At 33.4% G+C, this 22714-nt stretch overlaps 2 protein-coding genes and 1 long non-coding RNA gene across 5 annotated transcripts; 1 reads left to right on the forward strand and 2 right to left on the reverse strand.

Annotated features, from left to right (window-relative positions):
- Positions 1 to 524: 524 nt before the first annotated feature.
- Positions 525 to 3770, reverse strand: LOC145638029 (uncharacterized). Of its 3 annotated transcripts, XR_014114591.1 has the most exons (5): positions 3586 to 3770; positions 3163 to 3257; positions 2545 to 2713; positions 1825 to 2049; positions 525 to 1132 (listed from the first exon to the last, which is right to left on the reverse strand). It is a non-coding gene; the product is annotated as an uncharacterized LOC145638029 (long non-coding RNA). The 3 variants fall into 3 exon arrangements; XR_014114590.1 differs by lacking the exon at positions 3163 to 3257; XR_014114592.1 differs by lacking the exons at positions 3163 to 3257; positions 3586 to 3770 and adding an exon at positions 3384 to 3458.
- An 11794-nt stretch (positions 3771 to 15564) lies between these two features.
- Positions 15565 to 18397, forward strand: LOC145638030 (abscisic stress-ripening protein 1-like). Its single transcript, XM_081689005.1, has 2 exons — positions 15565 to 15857; positions 18055 to 18397. The coding sequence occupies exons 1-2, from the start codon at positions 15726 to 15728 to the stop codon at positions 18229 to 18231; spliced, it is 309 nt and encodes a 102-aa protein (XP_081545131.1). The 5' UTR covers positions 15565 to 15725; the 3' UTR covers positions 18232 to 18397.
- Positions 18398 to 20026: 1629 nt separating this feature from the next.
- Positions 20027 to 22344, reverse strand: LOC145639132 (uncharacterized). Its single transcript, XM_081690297.1, has 2 exons — positions 21716 to 22344; positions 20027 to 20530 (listed from the first exon to the last, which is right to left on the reverse strand). Exons 1-2 carry the CDS (start codon positions 22223 to 22225, stop codon positions 20336 to 20338), a joined length of 705 nt encoding a protein of 234 aa, XP_081546423.1. The 5' UTR covers positions 22226 to 22344; the 3' UTR covers positions 20027 to 20335.
- Between the last annotated feature and the right edge of the window lie 370 nt (positions 22345 to 22714).

The raw sequence follows: 22714 nt of genomic DNA on the forward strand, positions 1-22714 counted from the left end.
TCAATATTATTGTCCATTAAATGAAGGAGTTCTATTTTATTAACTACACAAACGTGCGAAATAAACTTTAAATCATTTGTACGGATTTTTTACAAATCAATATTCTTAAAAACTTATTTCTCATATATAAAGCTGAGAATTTTATATATCATATGTAATTCACTTTACCAAATATTTTGGACTTATTCTTCCAATAGCACAAATACATTAAGATTGTTGATAAAACATTGGATAAGTTTGTCATCGCGTCTCTTATTTTTCAATTGAGCATCAAACCGAGTATCATAAAAATGCACAACAACATTGGCTGACTTTGGAAACAAACCAAAGTGTGCTTTAGCAAAATCTAACGGAACATTCTGCATGAATTCAAACATTAATTAACAGCATATGAAGTTATGAAATCTGAAATAAGCGATCTCTTTTTAAATTTTTTTTTACAACAATTAAAAAGGTAAACAAATAGTAAAAGAATTTTCATACAATATAATAAAGTTTGTTTGTAATTTTCCTTTGTAAGTATATTCAAGACCAATTAAATTCATGGAGTTCAATATTAACACTGAAAAGGTTATGCAACACATTAACAACCAAATTTAGTTCAATTATCAAATGAGGGTCACAATTTTAGGGCAATTTCATAGTTCCATCCCAACATCGAAGATTTCTGAAGCACATTAGCAACCAATTTAAAGTCAATGTAGTCATCAAATTAGGGTCATAAATTTAGGGCAATTTCATAATTCAATCCCAAGATTAAAGAGTTCTGCAGCACATTAGCAACCAAATTACAGTCAATTCAATCATCAAATTAGGGTCATAAATACAGGGCAATTTCATAATTTCATCCCAGCACTAAAGAATTCTGCAACACATTAGCAACCAAAGTTGATTCAATCATCAAATTAGTGTCATATAATTTCAGGAAAAAGGTACAATTTCATACTTTCATCCAAATTAAAGGCAAATATCATTCAATGGCTTGAGGTTATATAAATGATATGAAGATATTGCTGGAATAATATGCATCCTTGGTACTCACTGAAGATTTACGAAGGGAAGGAATTTTGATTTCCAACAGCAACCTCACAAGCAACAAAGTTTCATATCCTGTTTCAACCACAGGTCGCACCTGCAACAACATGTTATAAATCAGCATGTTTAAGAAAATGATGAAGAGATGAAAATGGTGAATTTGGTTGAGAATTTTATTACAATAAATATCAAGTATTCAAGAGACTTGATCCTCTAACAAAGCTAATTAAAGCTATGTTAAACTTCTGAATTCTTCTTGTGATCCCCTCTTCCTACCCTCTATTTATATAGACATCCTGATTTTCACATTTCTTTTAGCTTACTCTGTGCCTTCTTCCTCAAGCACTTAGCTGATTCATTGTGCAATCCTAATTGTTACCTCCTATATCTAGTTCATTACACATTTACACAATATCATCAAAATTTATGCTGCAATTTCCACTTGATCAGCAAATAGCAATTTTATGTTGACAGCCAACTCACATACAAAAGCAAACCGAATATAGAGATTATCAAAACATAATCAGATGAATGCATTGGATTTCATGATTCCTGTAGGCAACATCTCACATGAGACTGCCTCACAATAAGTAAATTTTTACAAGACGATTCAAGGTGGCAACTCATAATGTCTTGCACAATGTAATAAAACGGTTAGCTCTTTATCTAACTGCAAGACTAAGCATAAAAATGGAAGTACAAACAGTATGCTAATTACCTAAACAATGGTAATGGCTTATAAATTTAGAAAATGATGGTAAGGCTTGAGGATTAGGAGAGACCATTTACCTATTCCAATATTGAAAAACAGATGCAGTCCAACTACGCGAAGAGAAACTGGAAGAAGTGTTTAGTCTCCTCTGAGGATTAGGAGAGACCATTTACCTATTCCAATATTGAAAAACAGATGCAACCCAACTACGCGAAGAGAAGATGGAAGAAGCGTTTAGTCTCCTCTGACTTTGAAGAAACTCACGAGCCTCAATATTCTTCTAGATCTCCTCCTCTTTCAGCCTAAAATCCAACATAGCATAGCAAGTGAGCTCCTCATTAGCCATATAAAGAAGTAAAACTACAATAAGAGCTTAGAATGCAAAAATTCGAAAGCTTTGAAAAAAAAAGACAAAATCATAAATCGATGCATGCATGAAACAAAAAATCCATTGATCAAAGTAAACAACAGTAAAAATGGATCAATTAATCAAGCAAAGATGAAATACCCAAACAAAATCATGAAACTAACACTACTTAAAGATCTGAGCTTGAAGCTCTACACAAACCCAGAAACAATGGAACACTCAAATTGTAATCACCTATACAAGTCGAATTTGAGAACGCCACAGTAATCTGAAACTAAAATTGAATAACAGAAGACATCTCTAAGCCTTCAAGGTCTTGCTAAAACACAAAAAACTGTAAACTATAACAATGTTCTCACCCAAGCAAGAATGGCACAATAATCAAACAATAGAACAGGAAATTTCACTGAAGACAATCAAAGACTATTACCTTGCATTCAGATAAGGGAGCTTCCAAACAAAGAGAGTCTCATTAGCAGAAATAGTGGGCTCCATCTCTAAACCCTTGCTCTGATAGAAAAAAGTCATCTTCTCAGCAACTGCATTCTTTAAATAAGTGTTTAAGACATCTCCACGCAAAAGTTGACCCAATTACGTTTCTGCAACATGATGCAGAAGACATGAACCACTATTTCAATCAAAAAATAAAAATGTGAAAATCCCACATAATTAAACAATAAAAACATCCTATTTCTAACCCCAAACCCCTAATAAGCAACGTATCACCCCCATTCTACATTCTCCAAAATTTCCACCCAAATCATAATCAATAATTCATAGAAAATGCATAAATCTACACTAATTCAGCAATAAATCAACACACAACCAAAGTCAAAACACGTTTTAGTACACAAAACAATATCCAGATGACTCAAATCCCAACAATTCCAAAAAAAAAAAAAAATTAATCATATGTTTTATTCAGTAGCAACAATAACTTAAAATCTCAATTCTAGAATCACATCCAAATAAACACTAACCTAGTTCAAAATTCATTCAAAAACTATTTAAAAAAAATCCTAGAAGACAGTTTTTCAAAAATCAGGACCTGCCAAGGACACCATTAACTCAAGCTTGCGTCCAATGACTTGAAGATCTAGATTACTGACTTATACTCAAGCCATAATTCCTGAAACTTGATACCTGAAAAAAATTGACAAGAAATTAGGGGCTGACCCTATAAACAGCAAAATTAATCCAAAATAAAACCCATAAATCCCTTTTAAAACCCTAGATTAAGAAAACTTCACTAACCAGAATTTGACATACCCAGAATGCAAGTGAGTAAATTGATCAGGAGGTCCCAACATTAATTTTCGATCAAATTGAACCCTAAAATATTCAACCCACAAATATTAATGAAATTGGTTTCCATTTTTTTCTCAAAATAGATCGAAGTAAATCTGATAATAATTCACAAAGATTAAATCCGATTTTAAAATGGAAACGTGATGATTGAAAAACACATTACCTTGTAAGCTGCTTCAATAAATGGGAAACCTCAGAATTTGCTTTAATGGAGGAACGGAAAAAGCTCGGAAGTTGCTTCAATGGAGAAAAAAATACGGAGTAAAAAGTCTCATATTCGATAATTTAATAATAAAAAGAAGGGAAATTCTAAGCTGTGCCCTCCTATTTTTTAAGTTTCTCACTTGTACCCACGATTTTACAAAGTTGTACACTGTACCCTCAAAGTAGCCAAAAAATATATTGTGTGGGGTCCATGGGCTTCATTAATGACGGTAGTTGAGACGACATTTAATTATGTCAAATCATTCCCCATTTTCCCTCTAAAAAGAGAGTACTTCATTCATTCTCATATTTATTCTGTCTGAATTGTGCTCTGTTATACGAACCAAAAAAAAACCCCTAAAAATTCTAAGATCAAAATTTTCTGGAATTGCGAGTACGAGTGAAGTTGAAGGTTAACGACGATAGCAGAGGGCATAGCTGTGATCGGTGTTCGTTGGTTGTTGAGGTATGGTTTTGAATTACGCAATTTCGAGAAAATGCATGAGTATATACACATAAAGAATGGGTTTGTTTGAACAATGTGTGTGTTATGATTTTTGTTTGTCAGGATTATGTAGTACAATTGTAAGGAAATATAAAACGAAAAGTTGAAACCTTGTTGACCTGATGATGTGAATGATGTTTATGTCGTTGATTTTAGGGTTGTATATAAATTTGTTGGAATGTTGAAGGATGAATTGTTGTTTTGTTTGTGTTGTGGGTGTTGAATTATTTGTAATTTGTTTGAAATTTATATGCTTTGTATTTGTTTGTGTTGAACAGAATGGCAGAGAGGATATTGAAAATAAGATATAGTGGTAATTGTGTAGATTTACCAATAGAGGATGTTGATCGATGTTTGTTGATTGATGTGTTGAATGATTTCTGTGATGCTTATAATAACAATGGGTTTGAGCTTCCAACCTATCCTAAATTAAGCTACTGTTATAATAAGAAAAGTCATGCTTTGGTAGATGACAAAACCTTGATGAAAATGTTTGAGGTGAAAGAGGGGAGAGAAATTGATGTATGGGTTGGTTGTTTAGAAAAACCAAATTTCATTTGGACTTTGGCTCAACAAGTTAGGAACAAGAGTCCAAACCCATCCCCTATTCAACCTAAAATTCAGCCTGTTGTACCTAACCCAACTCCACAAAGTCAACCTTTATATGAAGCCCCACAACATAAACTTTCAGTTAGGAGAGAAAAAGGGTCAAGCCCAACATCACCAGTTTCACCAAGTGTAAGAAGAAGCCCAAGGTTTAGCCTAACACCACCTCTTTCTCCTAATTTAATGTGGAGCCCAATGTTAAGCCCTTCTGATTCTTCAAATCCAAATCAACTTACTCAGCCTACCCAGATTACTAGAGTCCAAAGACTATCCAGATTACTAGAAGAAATACCCCCCTCTCCACCACATATCAACCAGTCACTTCAACCTGACACAACCCAAACCATATCTCCTACTGTAAACAAGAAGAGGGGAGTGAAAACAAGTGTTCCTAGAGTCAGAAAGATCCCAAAAACAACAGCCAAACTCAAAGGTATTTGGGTCCCCCAACATAAAGCCACAGTTGAGGATGGTGCTGGTTCATCTAATAATGCTATTCCTAAGAGGAAGGTTAATAGGCAGAAACAGGACAACCAAGAGGATGAGAGTGAGAGTGAGTTGTCAGGCAGTGATAGTGAGAGTGAATTTCAACCAGGAAGTGATGAGGAAGACAGTGATGAGGGTGACTGTGATGATGTAATTGATGAAGATGTTAATGATTTGCAAAATTTAAACTATGTTGATGATGGTTGGCAACCTTTCCAGTCAGTTGAATGGGATGGTGAAGATGAGGGTTATTTTAAGCAATTGTATATGAATGGGGAGGTGTATGATGACTATGATTTTGGGAAAATTAAGATGAGGAAATGGATGTTGTTTGTGAACAAGGACCACTTTAAGGATTCTCTTAGGGATTTCTGTATTCAAGAAGGGTTTTCAGTTGTTGTGAGAAAGTCAGACAACTTTAGGTACACAGCTGAGTGTGCAGATGAAAAGTGTGAGTGGAGGATTCATGCAAGTAAACTCCCAAATGGATTCACTTGGGCCATCAAATCCATAAGGCAACCAGGGCATAGTTGTGACTTGAATCTGACACACAATCCTATGTGCACATGTGATTGGGCAGCACATAAGTTGCTTGAGGACATTAGGGCCTGTCCTGATATTAAAGCTAAGTCCCTAAATGCCTTACTTCAAGAAAGGTATGGGTTGATAAGATTGCAATTAGGATGATCCAAGGAGGGCATGATGAGTCCTATGCCCTTCTGCCTGCTTATTGTGAGCCGCTGAAACAGAGAAATCCTAACTCTGTTGCATTTTGTACTTGGGCAAGGCTGGAATCACCACAACCTACCCTACAGTTTAGATCTATTTTCATAAGTTTTGAAGCACAATTTAAGGTTTTGATCAATGGCTGCAGAGGGTTAATTGGTGTAGATGGCACCCACCTCAAGGGTAATTATGGAGGGGTGTTATTGGCAGCTGTGTGCCTAGATGGTAATAATGAAATCTTCCCAGTAGCTGTAGCTGTGGTGGACTATGAGAATAAATCAAGTTGGACTTGGTTTTTTCATCACTTGAAGCAAATTGTAACATCTACAGGAAGACAAGATTGGACCATAATTTCAGACAGACAAAAGGTATGAGTTTAATGTTTTCAATTCTTACAAGTTATAAAAATATGTTTGCAGTGACTATCTAAATGAACTCTGTGATTGCTAGGGAGTTGATCCATCCTTGGATAAGGTATGGCCAAAAATCCAAAGAAGGTATTGTGCAAGACACTTGTGCAAAAACTTCAAGTCTGAATACCCTGGTCTGCTTATGCACAAGCTTTTTTGGGCAGTCACAAATGCAACCTCTATGTTCAGCTTCAAGAAAGCTTTACAAAAACTGCAAGAACATGCTGGATTAGGGGCCATTCAGTGGTTTAAGGACTTAGGACCCCTAGACAAGTGGACAAAGTGGAGGTTTGACCCCACAGTGAGGAGTGATGAAAACACAAACAACTTTGTTGAAAGCTTTAACAGCACCATAAGCACAGAGAGATGTATGCTTGTGTTAACTCTACTTGAAGGTTAGTGGGAAGAACATTAATTTCTGTTTTTGACATTTTGTTTATTACATAGCTAATAGTTGGGTGTTTGTTTGTATATGCAAAGGTGTAAGAAGAATTGCCATGGTTAGACATGCAACCAGACAACATATAGCTGAACAGTGGAAAGATGATGGAATCTGTCCAAATATCACTGAGAGGCTAAGAGTGCTTACCAAAGAGTCCAGGACATGTACAACCTTCAGGTATGGCAGAGGTGAATTTGAAGTGCATGTTGGAAGGAGTATAATACCTGTGTCTATTAGCAACAAGGAATGTGCCTGTGGGAAGTGGCAAATATCAGGTATCCCTTGTAAGCATGGCATCAGGGCCATATTACATGATGGAAAACAACCAGCCTTGTATGTCAGTGACTGGTTTTCTGTTGCTAGATACAAGCAGGCATACAGTGGGAACATTTCAGCCATTCCTGACCCTGACAGGTGGCCTCAGATAGATGCACCCAAGCTCATTCCTCCTACTATCAAGAGAAGCATTGGAAGGCCTTCCAGATGCAGAAGAAGAGAACAAGGAGAGCAAAGGAAGGGCAAAAGGAGTGCTACAGTCCAATGCAAAAAATGCCAGAGTTATGGACATAACACTCTAATTTGTAAGGGTGGTCCAACTGCTAAAGAGAAGGGGAATAAACCTGCAACAGGGAAGAAAAGGACCAGGGAGCATTTCACTAATGAGAGAGAGGCAAATTCCATGATAGATCAATTAGTGACACTGTCTCAGCCACCTCCTGCCCAAGCATATCACCTTAGCCAGTACAACCAACCTTCTGCAAGCCAGCCTGAGCAAAGTGCAAGGCACCCTGAGCCAACTGCAAGGCAACCAGGGACATTAGCATGGCATCCAGGAAGATCAAGCTAGCCAATGCCATCAACAAGGCAGCCAAGGACATCAACAAGGCAGCCAGGGACATCAACTCAGCCAGGGCCAGCATCAAGGCAACCAAGTCCATCAGCAACCCAGGCAGGGTGTAGACACCCATTTGTGACTCCCCAAAACCAAACCCAGTGATGAGTACCTTTCGCGTCGAATCATAATCGAATGAAGTGAAAGTGTGGAAAGTCTAGTGTTGCGGATAGTTTTAATTTCTTTTTCTCTTTTCTCTGTTTTTAAAAACTTATTTTAAGAAAACAGCCAATCCAGTTTGGTTGGTCCATGATATGGGTCCAATAATGGTGTAGTTGGATGGGTCTTGCAAAGAGCTTTCCAACGATATATTATAAGCCCAATTCCGATGAATATTGAGGAAGTTATGACCAATTTACCAAACTGGGCCCGGTTTGAGCCTTATGTGCGGCCCGATGATCTAGAGGAGGGCCTAATATGATTTATCATTCCTAATGCAATTAGGAATGGTTTTAGTCTTCTATATTCTTCTAGAAGGTTCTTTTCATTCCTAATTCAATTAGCATTGATAAATTGACGTTTGACTTTTCAGTGTTTTAATTAAAATCAAAAAGCATTTTCGAGGAAAATATACGATTTTATCCTCCAGTACGGCAAACTTATTTGATTTTCGAAAACGCGTTAAAAACAGGCCTGGCGCCTGACTCCAGGCATTGGCGCCTAAAACCAGGCTTGGCACCTGGCGCCAATTAGCCAGGGTTGGCGCCAGCTCTGTTTTGCGTGCGCCAATCTCGTTTTGCGTGCGCCAAGTGCTCTGTTTTGATATTTTATCTTTTTGGCTGATTTTCTCTATAAATAACGTATTAAAAACTCCGTTTTCATTAACCTATTCTCACCAATTCTCACGAATTCTCATCAACAATCAGTTTTCATTCGCAATCATTAATTGTCTAATTCTCTCATTCATCATCTCTCTCTTTCTTTTTTTTTAAACCTTGCTTTTTTCATACGAAATTCCGCATTCACAAGATCTAGAAACACCTAGCCATATTCGAAGTTGCCTTCGCCCTAGACGTGAAAGGTTTAATTTCTGAGGGTTTGGCCCCAAATCTCTCTTTCAATTATTTAATTTAATTGTTTGTTTATTATTTTCCTTGAAGTTACTAACGTGTGTATTTTGTTATTAGAAAGAGGTACAAAGCATCAAAGTAAGTACTTTAATGTTTTTATTGATATTATGATGTAGACATCATGTTTATATTGTTATTATGATATTCCTAGTATCATGTCTAGGGTAATTTTAATATTAAATATGATTGTTACGATGCCTTTTATTTTCTTCCTAATATTTATGATTGCTAGTATCATGTTAGGGTTAAAGATTTGATCTTTATTGCTTAGTGACATGCTAGGGTTTATTATTAATCTTGTTAGTATCATGCCTAGTATCTTGCTATTTTTATTATGATTTAACATGATTTATGATTATTTTTATTGTTTTGATTATGATTACAATTTTATAATTATTATTATTATGATTAACATGATTATTATTATGGTTAATATGATTATTGTTATTATGATAATTATTGTTATGATGATTATATTTTTATTATCATGATCATGTTCGTTATTATGTTGCTTGATATTTATATTTATTGCTTGATCACACCTTTTATGCATGTTTAAAGGGAATTAGTACTTGTAATCACGCTTAATAAGATAATTGATAATCTTGTTAGGGTTAATATGATTATAATTCAAGTGATCGCCAATAATAGATTTATTTGTGCATTAATATTCAACCAACATAGATAAACAGGTTTAGGGTTAATCTTATTGATTGCATGTTAATTAAAAAGCGCACATGAATATGATTAGAATAAAGTAGAGGCCTATTATTAAGGCAGGTTCAATCTCTTTTAGGTTGGATTTGTACCTTCATCCCCGACCCTTATTTGGTTCTAGACCTTATGGAGTTGACGATCTCTTGGATCGTTAAGGGGTGTAACCTTCACCTCGTGAACGGTTTACAAGTTCCTAAAAAACTTGTTGGCGAATCTTTTGCTCTATCTTCTTCCCTTTTGGATGCCACCGTACTTTAGTGTATGATCACAGTGGGGTTCAAGCTAAGGGTTTAACGCTTGAAATTATTCCCTACACAGGGCCATCAGCAAGCCAACCAAATCCTGCTGGCAATTTAAGTCCAAGAGCTAGGAAAATCATGAATAGGTTGTCAATGCTTTTGCAAGATGTTTGTTATATGTTGTCAATTTTTGGGTCTAAAACTAGATGTTTGAACTTTATTTTGGTAGGATACATCAATGTGGCAGTGCACTTCTTTTTGGTCTAGGAACAAACCTGAACACATGCATGCATTTTTACTGCAAAGTGGTAGAATTTTGAACAAGTGATGTAATTTTTTGACTATTATAACATACATATATACATGTCCAGTTAATATTATATATGACCAAATATATGATTGAATACATGACTATGATTGTACTCATTAACTCATAATTTGCAAGGGGAAACCAATTATATTTGCGTTTCACATTGATAAACATACAACCATTTAATAAAATCCAACCTAATTCCACCCCATACTGCCTACTTACACAACTTGTAAAGTTAACTTTTTCTTCCTAATTCTGACCATTACTCAACTCAAAAGCACGATAATAACTAACATTATTACATACATAAATAAACCTAATTTTAAAATAACCATCATGTAACAGGATAATTCTTTCAATTTTTCATTCATGCTTAATATCTGCACTCGAAGTTGCTCTAGTTCTTCATCTCCAACCTTACTTCCTCGAATATCGCTTTCCAGCAACCACTTGAAATAGCCACAGTCGTTGCACTTGAAGAAACCTTTTCTTGGGTTGCGACTTGTGGTAGAGATCTTCAACTTTGCTACTTTGTTGGGATTGCAATAGCACCTTGATAACTTGTTATTTGGTATAATTTTAGGGTACTTTTGAACCTTGTTTTCGTGATTATTCGACATCAAAGTTCATTATTTATCATATTTTTATACAAATTTTGTACCATCCATGCTTCACGGGTTGTTTGTGTTTTTGATGTAATGTAGCTATTTTTAGCACTATATATGGACGTGATCAAGCATGAGTGAACAAGGAGAAGGGAAAGATTGGTTGATAGAGCAATTAAGGAAGAAGGATGAGTACCTTAAAGAGAAATGAAAAGCTTTTGGAAAGTTTTGGAAGGATTTTTGCACTAAGGTCAACTTCAACTGACCATAACTTTTGTTCTACTCAACATTTTGAAATGATTCAAATTGGAAATTAAAGTTCATCTCAAGATCTTTCCAACGACTGGTCACATGCCTTATTCCGATGAGTAACGAAGAAGTTATGACCTTCCAAAAATAAGTTGTTTCGCCAGAAAAGAGCTGCACGTCCGTGCCAATAAGTGGCACGTCCGTGCAAGTCCTTGCACGTCCGTGCCAAATGAAGCACGTCCGTGCAAGGTCAGGAAGTAGCTACTGGTTGTATTTTAACAGGTCTGCACGTCTGTGCAACCTTTGACACGTCCGTGCCGACCTGTAGACGGGTCGTTTCCTCGTGTTCTCCGTCCTTTTACTTGGGGGTTATATAATACCTCTTTGGCTTCATTTGTAAGGGAGGATCTTCTTAGTGTAGTTTTAGCTTAGGTTAGGTTTTTAGAGAGAGAAACTCTCAATTTCTAGAGTGATAAAGTGGGAAAAACTTGTTGAAAGCTTGGAATATGAAGAATTGAAGGAAGGAGACTTGAAGATTTGATTATTTCTTGCATTATCAATGAGAATTTCTTACTCTCTCTCTTATTTTATTGCTTTAATTGCTTATTTTTGTATCTTTTCTTGTTTTATTACTTGTTTATGTTAAATTAGTGTTTGATTTCATGTTCTTAGTTGTTAGTTATTTATTTAGCTTTGCAATTTATTATGATTTGTGAGTAGTTCTTTTACTTGGGATGGTTGAAACCATTGATGAATTCACAAATACTTGTTTGCATGTGTTGATTTAGCTAATGTGGGATGTTAATTAGTTGAGCTTAAGTGGTTTCATTGTTAGTTCTTGTAAATGGCCATTGCTAGAACTATTTATCTAAGCTTTCTCAACGAAGGATCGAGAGATGAACTTGAGTTAGCTCCCTTATGCTTAATTGACTTGAAATGCCATGAGAATAGGAATTTCCAGTCAAGGGAATGTTTATGTCATCGTGATTATGCTTTAACACTTGTTTTATGCTTTGTAACCACGAGAGTAGGTTGTATTCATAACTCAAGTAATCCCTCTAAGAGAGTAGTTGGGTGCCTTAGATGACTTCCCCTAATTTATCCCCAAATTTCTATGTTTTCTATGTTAAAGTGTAGTTTGTGAATGACTTAATTGGTGGATACCTTCCCAAGATCCTTTTTATTATTGTTTGTAGTTTTTCTTTATAACTCAAAACCCAAAAAGACTTGACTTAGCTTATCACAAATTGATACTTGTTAGTGCTCCCCTTAGTCCTTGTGGGATCGACCCTTACTTGCCCTTTCTACCCATTAGAGAGACCAAGTTAGGTTTTTATCTTTGGTAGGCTCGACGACGGCCTATCACACCTAGGGATGATAAATTCCAAGGAACATTCTGAATTGGAGGAGAACGAATTCCTTGAGTTAGACATGTTTACTCATATGAAAAAGGAGGAGAGAGTAATTGAAGAGGGAAATCAAGGTGGGAGAGATTAAATAGAAAACAGAGGTCTGCCGCAAACCCTAGACAAGCTGCTACCTTTTGGAGGGAAAGCTACCCGCTGTAATTAACCAACATAAATTACAACATACTCGTATTTTACTTAACTAACTAACAGCAGCTTAACGGCAGGGATATATCTTGTAACGGTGTCAAAGGTGGAGGGTACAGTGTACAACTTTGTAAAATCGTGGGTACAAGTGAGAAACTTAAAAAATAGGAGGGCACAGCTTAGAATTTCCCTAAAAAGAAAATAATTTAACCTCAAAAGCTATTTCCATGGAGGATCAGAGAACATGGAGAAAGGAGAGGAGAGAGAAAGCAACTGAGTAGAGAAAAGGACTGATCTGATCCAAAGAAAACCAAAGTAGCCTGCCTTATTTAGTAAAAGGGTAAAGACGTCAATAAACTTTTTTTAGTTTTTTAGGGGTAGAATAGTCAGTACACTGTTCATAAGAAGATACCCATTTTTTCATCAATTTGGCTTTTAAGAGTTATAAATATACAGAGCTACAATGACGAATAGTGTAGTTATAATTTGATCCCAAATCTTAAACACAAAATCGACCTTAATATTTTAGGTAACTAAGCTATATAGTTAATCATCCACAATACCTTGCACGCACAATAATAAGGGGCTTGCTTATTTATTAGGCTTGGTTGTGAATTGTGATTTGAATCATTCAATGATATAAAAATTACTCCCTTCGTCCCCTTTTGATAGTCCTTATGGACATTTTTCACGGAAATTAATTAAAAAAAAAGGTTAAACTACATTGAAAAAGTAAATTGACATTGGGTATGCAAAAAAGTAGAGATAGAAAGTAATAAAAGTACATGGGAAAACAAAATTTACATGAAAAAGTTAAATTTGCACAAATAATGTTGCAAATTGGAGGGAATTTTGGTAAAAAAATTACTCGCAATATTAATAGTTGTTGGAAAAAGCAAATGAGGTGAAAATTTTGAGCTAAAAGGACTATTAAAAGAGAATGGAGGGAGTAGGTGATACAAAAATAAATTAAAAAAAAAGTCTTAAGAAACTCTAACTACTTTACGCGGCAAGGGCGAAGGGAAGGACTGGCCCAGATTTGCTACCCATATATTATACCTTATGGTCCCCCTTAAAATTAGTATATATAATATTCAAGACACATACCTAAAAATAAATAGGAAAATTTAACAACAATAAACCAACCTTTGCTCCATTATCCCAAAATGAACCAACCTTTAAATCTACCCAAAATAAACACAAGTTTGCTTTTATTCTCCCAAAATGAACTGAACAGGTCACCTTACCTGTTATACTAGGTAAAAATCCACGTGTCATTAAATCATTGGTCAAGGCTTCTTTTTTTTTTGATAATTTTTACAAACAAAAACAGAAATTAAAAAAAAAAAAAGCAAAACACCCTTCCAAATGCCAGCCACCCCACTACCAACCACTCGAAGCTTGACCCCCAACCCCCGGTGCTGGCCCGCCCAGAACCCCCCTCCTCCGGTCGTCGATGCCGACTATACTCACACCTTAACCTTCACCCTTCTCGCCACCAAAACCAACATTACTTACCAACAACCACATTCTCCACCTGCTGCACAAACAAAGCAACATCAGCAGCCCACAGTCCCACACCTACAACCGCCAAGACCCACAAATCACGACTCACCTCAACAACAATCGCCACCCATCAGCCCTGCTACGTCTATTCCCAACGCAACTCCACCACCAATCATACAAACCCTAATCGAACTCTTCATCAACAATATCAACAACGTTGAGGGACGAGTCATAGTGTTGCTAGCCGGCGACAGGTTGCGGTTTGCGAGTTGAGGTGTTACTCCGTTTATGGGTTAAGGTATTACAAATTCAACAACGATGATTATAGCCTTACAGGGGTGTGATTGGTGGCGATTTTGGGCTGTGGTTGGAAGAGGAATGTGTGGTGAATGGTGGTAAGGAAAAGGATGTGTGTTGCGGCAAAGTGGTGGTGATTGGTTTACAATTGAGGGGTAAATTGTGGCGTAAGAGGGTGGTTTCGAGAAGGTGATTTAGGGTTCGAGGGTGGGGTTGCTGGCTCCCGGAGTGGTTGGGCGCCGGCCGCCGGCAGACGGAGGGAGGAGGGGTGGCTGGCAGTGGATTAGGGGTTGAGTTTTTTTTTTTTTAATTATTTTAATTTAATTTTATTTATTTTAAAAAGATAATAAATGGAAAATAAAAAAAGTGACCGGTTATTCAGGTCACAAGTCATTTGGGTTTACTACGGGAGAAAAAATGCTAACTTGTGTTTATTTTGGGCAGATTTAAAGGTTGATTCATTTTGGGAGAATGGAGCAAAGGTTTGTTTGTTATTGTTAAATTTTCCAAATAAATACAGCTTGTCAAGTTGGTTGGGTAATGTTGTATTTTCCCAAGGGGGTTGGGTTCGAATCCCATCACCCATAAGCTTTTTAATTAAAACTTCTTATTCAACTTGGGTTTCTAGCACTAGATTTTTATTTATTTTATTTTTATTTTTTTTATTGTCGTAGATTTTAGTGTTTAATCTTTGATTGATGATTTTGCTACTATGAAAAATCATCGAGTATGATTTAACTAATGTTTTTTGGTGACAATAAAATAATAGTACACTTTAATTTTTTCCATCAATCTATTAAAACTTCTTATTCAACTTGGGTTTCTAGCACTAGATTTTTTTTTTATTATTTTTTTTATTGTCGTAGATTATGGTGTTTAATCGTTGATTGATGATTTTGCTACTCTGAAAAATCATCGAGTATGATTTAACTAATGTTTTTTTGTGACAATAAAATATTAGTACACTTTAATTTTTTCCATCAATCTGTTGTCTAATAAGTCCGGCCCTCGAAACTTGAAAATCCTGACTTCGCTCCTGTCACGCGGATAATTTACATTTAATCTAGATGAGTACAATTTGATGACCAATTACGTCATTTAATTATTCTACAAAAACTTCCCGTCAAAAAAAAAAAAAAAAAAAAAAAAAAAAAAAATTATTCTACAAAAACTTAAGGATAATGTTGTCTATGCATGTGAAGGTGCATGGTAGTTTCTTAAACATGAACATTTACGTATGTAATTTTCAACGCGTCAAGTATTATATTAGCTTCCAAATTTGTTGAATTTACATCTTTATATCACACGTAAATGTATACTTAGCTGAGAAGAAAATGAATATTTCTTTCCTATATATAGATCACAAAAATTGTACATAGATATAATTGTTTCTCATTTATAATCGTAACAAATTAAACTCGATCTTTATATCTTTCAACTTCTCAATCCATCTTTACTCTACGAACAATTTGTTATTAGCAACATGACTGGTCTCCACCGTCACAACAATCACAAGGAGGAGGCACCTAAAGACCCGAAGAAGGAAATGAAGCACCATAAACACCTTCAACATCTCGGCCAAGCTACTACCATTGCCGTTGGTGCTTATGCCCTAGTAAGTGTCGCTATCTATTTGCCAATGAGCAATAATTGTTAGCTACGTAATTATATTAAGTTAAATTCAATTTTTTTTTTTTGGTGATCAATATAATCTGGTTTTTATAGTTAGGCTTGCTCATTTATATAAGATATACCTAAAGACTACATCTAATAATTTATTTTAATGACATTCGCTTCACTTATATATGTAAACTAGCATATTGCCCGTGCGAAGCACGGTTTATAAATCAAACTATTAAACCCGTAGGAAAAATAAAAATAAAAACAAAGGTAATTCATTTACTATTAAAGGACTTGGTTACTAATGGTCAATAAAAAAAAAAAAAAATTAAAGGAACGTTATTTGAATAGTATTTTATGTTATTTGAATTTCTTTTAATTTTTTATAATGTTATTTTATTAATTGAAAAATAATTGAATAATACACCACATAGCTATATAAGAAGTGGACTAATTTATTTATATCTCCCGTTGAGAAAAAACTAAAATTTTCTTATCATACCATCCACATCAGTAGCTACAATCAATCTAATATATACATGTTTTATTTACCCGTCGCAGTCATTAAATCTATAGACACAATAATAACCTTATATTTTCCTAAGTTAAGCATTGTGCCAAAAACTATATATTATATAATAGCCATATATATAACCAACAACTGATTAAATATAGTATACAACACAAATACTTCGTATATAGGTATGGATACTAATAGTTTTATATAAGTAAAATATACGGAGTATATATTACTAAGATTTATCCCTACCTTAATTATAAAATGGTTAACAAAACTCTTATAATAGTGCATGGACATTTATATATCTAAAAATGTTCTTTTTACATATATTTTCCCCCATTTAATTTTAAAAACCTTAAAATTGTCTCTTGAATTCGCTAAATTGATTTAAAAGGTTATGTTTATTTCAATATTTAAAGCCATTTACTATTTTCATTTCCTTTTGTTTTAATTTTTCTATTTAGAATTTATTAGACTATTAGGTTTCAAGATCGAAGTCAATATCTTTTTACCGTACAATCACTAAATCAAAGTCGCTCAACTAAAGTTTTGGATATTGCATAGCTACACAACATCCAACACATTTAATGATTACATGCAAATAATGTTAATAAAATGTTAGTTTTTCCAAAAAAAATTCATAAGTAATAGCATTGTTAATACGAATATTACAATTTAAAACACGAGTAATAGTTATAATACATTTTATATCTATCCCTTTTCCGTCAAATGTCTAATTCAATTTAACTTTTATTCTTCTTGTTTGATTGGTTATTGGTTCATTTTTTTTTATGCAAGAAAAACAAAAGGTCATTGTAAAAGACATTGTATAGAAAATGAAAAGCCGATTAAAATTAAATTTATGTTCACGATTATGTATTTTTTTTCCAAGACAACATTTCGGCTCAGCATTCAATATTTGTTAAGGAGTACAACAAACGATAAAAGTAATTTTTACACTATTTTGTATCTTTATCAAAAACTTTTGTATTCATCCGATTACTTGAATTGAATTTAGAATAACTTGTAGACTATTTTGGGTAACTTTTATCAATAAAACATAAATAACTTCCATTCATTACATGGTAGCTTTTATAATAGGTGCACAATTTTTTATTGTACATCTGATTTTTTTTAAATGTTTGTATTGATTTCATAATTGACGTCAAACTAAATTCTTATCGATTTTATTTAATTTTCATAAAAAAAAAAACAATATTAGCCTTTCAAAATACGAAATATTTGTTTGAAAATCTTATGCATGTATAGAAACTTGCTTTTATTGTTTGAAGTTTAACAAAAATAACTATGTTTGAATATGTAAACAGTAATTATATAGATATATTTAATACTTAAGATAAGCCAATGAGAGAGTGACATTTGTCATCCTCACATTGAGGCGCTTGTCTTTTAGTATAATATAATATATAGATAGATTATACATAATAATAACCCTTTTTATCATCCGGAATATTTGATTTCTGTAAGATATTAAACTGCTATTAATTTTCCATAATTTTATCAACCTTCAAACTGTATTATTTTTTATTTTTTATTTTTTTAAAAATCTTTTCATTACAACAAATATTACCTATATTGGATAAATGAAATATTACTTGTATTATTTTATAGAAATTAATGTACTGTGTTTGCCCTTTAAATATATGTATAGCATGAGAAGCGTCAAGCTAAAAAAGATATGGAGCATGCCCACAAGCACAAGGTGAAAGAAGGGGTTGCCGCCGCGGTTGCAGTTGGGGCTGCTGGATTTTCATTCCATGAACATCACAAGAAGAAGGAAGCCAAGGAAGAACTTAAGAAACACAAGCACCATCAGCATAAACACTAGTTATATCAAATTAAAAGCCCTAGCTTATGAACACACATATTACATATAGTATATATATCTATTATTAATTATATGGTCATTTGTATAATTCATGTTATAATTTTATTTGATTGATTATGTGTTGTAATTTATATATATTATATGATTGTTTAATTATTAATTATTACATTCTTTTGCATCATTTGATATAAATTATTGCCTTATTAGTTAATTGGTGGTCTGTTTCAGGCTACTATTTTATTCCGCATTATCAACTTTTCGATCTCATTTTATACTTAACTTCCTCTTTTTTTAAGTTGACAATTTAACTTCTGCATTATTCACAAACAACAATTTGACTAGATTTTATGAGTTATAACTATGATAAAACATAGTCATATGACTTTTTATTTTAATTATTTAAATTTACAATGTTAATATTTAGATATATTAATCGTTAAAATTATGCATTAGCAAGAAGTGTGATAAAGTTTAAAAAAAGTATCAACTACGGAGTAAAAAACAAAAGGTGGTATTATCTATAAAAGAAAATATAGTATTGACGAATAGTAGTAGACTATTATTAGTGCTCTGTGCACCTCGCTCTAATTTAATTTGTATGGGGTCCGATCCAAGGGACCATTGGCTCCCAGTAGTCGGGTACAATATTTGTGGCCTGAGTCCCTACTAATTAATTAAATATTAAACTTATTTTCTAAGGTCCTCAATTAAGTTGTGTACCTTAAGGCCATTTTTCAGTTTTTCCCTAACTATTATAGCCATGCATGATGGCCTTACAAATATCAGATCTGATCTAATCTGATTCGATTCTAACTATTTGATGTATAACTAAACATATTTATATTTAGGAAAGTTCAATCTTGAAAATTTGAATATCTAATTTGAAATATCTAAATGTAATAAAAATGGATTGGATAGCTGTTTTCTTGGATTAAATATCCTTATCTTGATGTTTTCCGTACTAAAATTATACAAGTAATTGGTAACTGTTTAGGGTTTACTCTTAATAGGTTTTTAATTTATCAATCAAATATTTTGTTGATTGCAAATTTAAAAGATTGGTAAGAATAATTCCAAAAAAAGAAATTATTGTAGTTTGGAGTATAGATAGAGCTAGCAAGTTAAATTAAGTGATTGGAAGTTAGGAACAATGTTCCATGATTATTGAAGATCCCTTAAAATAAAGATCATTTTCAATAACTAATAAAAATTGACTAACTATTAAATATAGAGCAATTGTGTAAAATCATACTTGTCAATCATTCTTCTATTTGATTATGCTAGAATGCTAGTACTTTGGACCTTGGTCATTATTGAGAATTTTGGCACTCTTGTTTGTGACAATTAAAATTTAAAAGTAAAATCACCACATAAATGGGAGTAGAGATGTTCAACTTACATGAAGTAGAATTGTTAAGGTTTTTATCATGTCACGAGACCAAAAAAAAAAAGAAGAAAAAAGTAAAGGTACCTAAAATATCAAGAACTCGTGGCTTTAATTATGTTTTGGCAAAGTCTTCAATGAATTAATAATTTAATACACAAAATCATGTGAACAATGAACTTTAAGCTGTATAATTCGGATATATTGGGTAATTGTAGCATGAAAGGAAATTATTATTATTGAAATATTTAAAGAGTATAAATTAAGAGTTACTTCTTATGAGTACATGTCCCACAAAAAATAGTGAAATTGTCAAACACAATCTTTTAATCAAACATACAATTATACATCTATATTTAAAAAAAAAAAAAAAAAAAAACCTATGTCCCACAAGTAACTTTCAATAATAAATACGAGTAATAACAATAGTAATATTATTAACACATCACTAATTACAATCAACCGGATATAACTTGTTTGGTGATAAGGAACTTAAGATACAAGCCAAACATATCATTCACAAACTTAATTACAACAAATAATATTGTAACTAATTAAGATAATAACATGAGGCTTATCACTTAAATACACCAGTAACATAATTGTTTTAATTTTCCCCATGACAACATAAAGGGTGTTGGTGTATTTAAGGGAAAATTAAAACATTTTTTTTTTATAAAAAAAGCATAGTATATTAAACTTTAAAGGGGTTGATTAAAATTAGAAGAAATGGTGCTTCTTTTCCTTGCCCTCCGCCTCTTCGGCCTCCTCTCGGTCCTCCTTAACACCCTTCTTCTCGTGATGCTCATGGAAAGCAAAACCCCCGGACGCGACCGCGCCAACAGCTGCCACTTCTTCAGCTATCCTGTGCTTGTGTGCATTCTCTGGGTCCTTCTTTGCTTGGTGCTTCTCATACTATGATTTTCATCCAAAACAAATATAACAATAATTAATTTGTGCATCAATAATCATATTTTAACTACTAATCATCACATGATAATAGGGAAGCATATATTTAGTTAAAATGATAACATAATAAGACAGCTTTTAATTTTACCTCTTAAATATGAATATTAATTTGATCATTGTTTTGATCATGATGAATTGATGATATAAGAGTTAATAAATTTAAAAAAAAAAAAATTAAAAGAACTAACACAAAGTTGTAAAAAGTTTAAGTAGCACTACCACTTTAATAATTCCAACTAGAATATTCGGCATGTAGGTTCTACTTTTTACCTTTATCTCATAAAATCATAATCAAAATTAACTAAATTACCCTTCATAAAGGTAAAAAGTGATAAAAAGTGAGACCCAAATACCGGAGATTTTAGCCAAAATTGTTAAAGTGGTAGTGCTAGTTAAACTTTTTATATCTTTGTGGTAGTTCTTTAAAAAAAAATTAATAAGTAGTTGTTTTCAAAACACGTACTTTACTTGGTAGTTATTGACAAAATTTCCTTTTACTAAATATTATTTTTAGTTATTGATAATAGGGAAGCATATTTAGTTAAAATTATAACATAATAAGACAATTTAAAATTTTTCCTCTTACATATGACTATTAATTTGATCATTGTTTTGATCACGATGATATTATAAGGGTTAATAAATTTACATTATTAATCCAAATAAACTCGGGAAAAATTTGCTTAGGTTGATAAATTTCTTATAAGAGTGATAATAATTACCAATTTTAATTATAAACTAAAATACATTTTTAAGTTGCTTCAAAAAAAAAAAATAAAAAATTCAGAAATTCAGAAGTTCAAATAAATAAACTAAAATAAGTACGTTTTTTAATATTTCTCAAAAAAAAAAGTACGTTTTTTAATAAGAGTGGTAATGATTACCAATTTTCTTAGGTGAGGTTATTACTGATATATTTTTAGTGGAATGACATTTATTTTACTAAATATTTTTTTTATTAAGGTGAAGTCAACGGGATAATGTACACAACCATAATCTATTTATACCATTCACAAATATTTATAACATTTTAATTGAAAATATTAACCCAAAAGAAGTTATTGTAGAAATTTTTTTTTTAAAAAAAATAATTTAAAAAAAAAAAAAAAAACATGGTAAAGAAAAAATTACCATAGCATAGGCACCGGAAGCAACAGCACCAAGGCCACCAAATTGTTCAAGATGCTTATGTTTCTTCTCTTCCTTATCATAATCCCTAGCTGGCTCTTCACTACTCATCTCATCACTATTTTTGTAGCCACCTTCCTCTCCATACTTCTTCGTCTCACCACCGGTGGTGTTGTCGGATCCATACCGGTTACCCTCAGTGGACCCATACCCACCACCACCAACACCACCGGTACCAGTGTTGTAGTCTGAGGAACAATAGTGGTTGCCTTTTGTCTCACCACCATAGCCACCACCACCACCAGAGCCATAGCGGTTGCCTTCTGACTCACCATAGCCACCACCACCACCTCCAGAGCCATAGCGGTTGCCTTCTGACTCACCATAGCCACTACCACCACCACCAGAGCCATAACGGTTGCCTTCAGTCTCACCATAGCCTCCAGAGCCATAGCGGTTGCCTTCAGTGGCACCATAGCCGGTGTTTTCGGAACCATAACCACCTCTTTCCATTTTGTTTAAAAGAGTAGCTAGGGAAGTGTAGTAAATTTTAAGGATGTATTATCACTTAGCTTAATTACTAGGGTTTTGTATATAGAGAGTGTATAATTTGTTGTTTGGTTGAATGATGTGTATGATCAAGTTTAAGGAGCTATTTATAGTAAGTTGATGAGTAGAAAATCTACGTATAATACTTCGGAAATACCACGTCAATACTACGTACGTATATTTGGCAAGTTTGAACGTAGAGAATTATTTGTCTTGTGAAATAGTACGTATAATGGTTTCACGATTTAATGATGACAACGACAAGTTATTTCTTTTTCTTCTTTTTAACTAAAAATTTGTTTTGGAAAGGTGTATTGACTCGTCAAATAATAAAAACTTTGAGAGTATGTTTTTTTCTTTCATCTATCCAACATTCCAACTGTAAGATTATCTAGCACAGATAACCTTAATATTTTAGTGGAATTTAAGGTTTTAAACTCATCAACCAAAAAA

Source organism: Chenopodium album, chromosome 7 (genome assembly GCF_948465745.1).
Source record: "Chenopodium album chromosome 7, dcCheAlbu1.1, whole genome shotgun sequence".
NCBI lineage: Eukaryota > Viridiplantae > Streptophyta > Magnoliopsida > Caryophyllales > Amaranthaceae > Chenopodium > Chenopodium album.

Bases quoted from the DNA above. Each gene is read 5' to 3' on its own strand.
- LOC145638030 (XM_081689005.1), top strand. From the start codon at position 15,726: ATGACTGGTCTCCACCGTCACAACAATCACAAGGAGGAGGCACCTAAA. The intron at 15,858-18,054 runs GTAAGTGTCGCT...ATATATGTATAG, and splicing joins CCGTTGGTGCTTATGCCCTA to CATGAGAAGCGTCAAGCTAA.
- LOC145639132 (XM_081690297.1), bottom strand. From the start codon at position 22,225: ATGGAAAGAGGTGGTTATGGTTCCGAAAACACCGGCTATGGTGCCACT. The intron at 20,531-21,715 runs GTAATTTTTTCT...TGAAAATCATAG, and splicing joins CTTCCGGTGCCTATGCTATG to TATGAGAAGCACCAAGCAAA.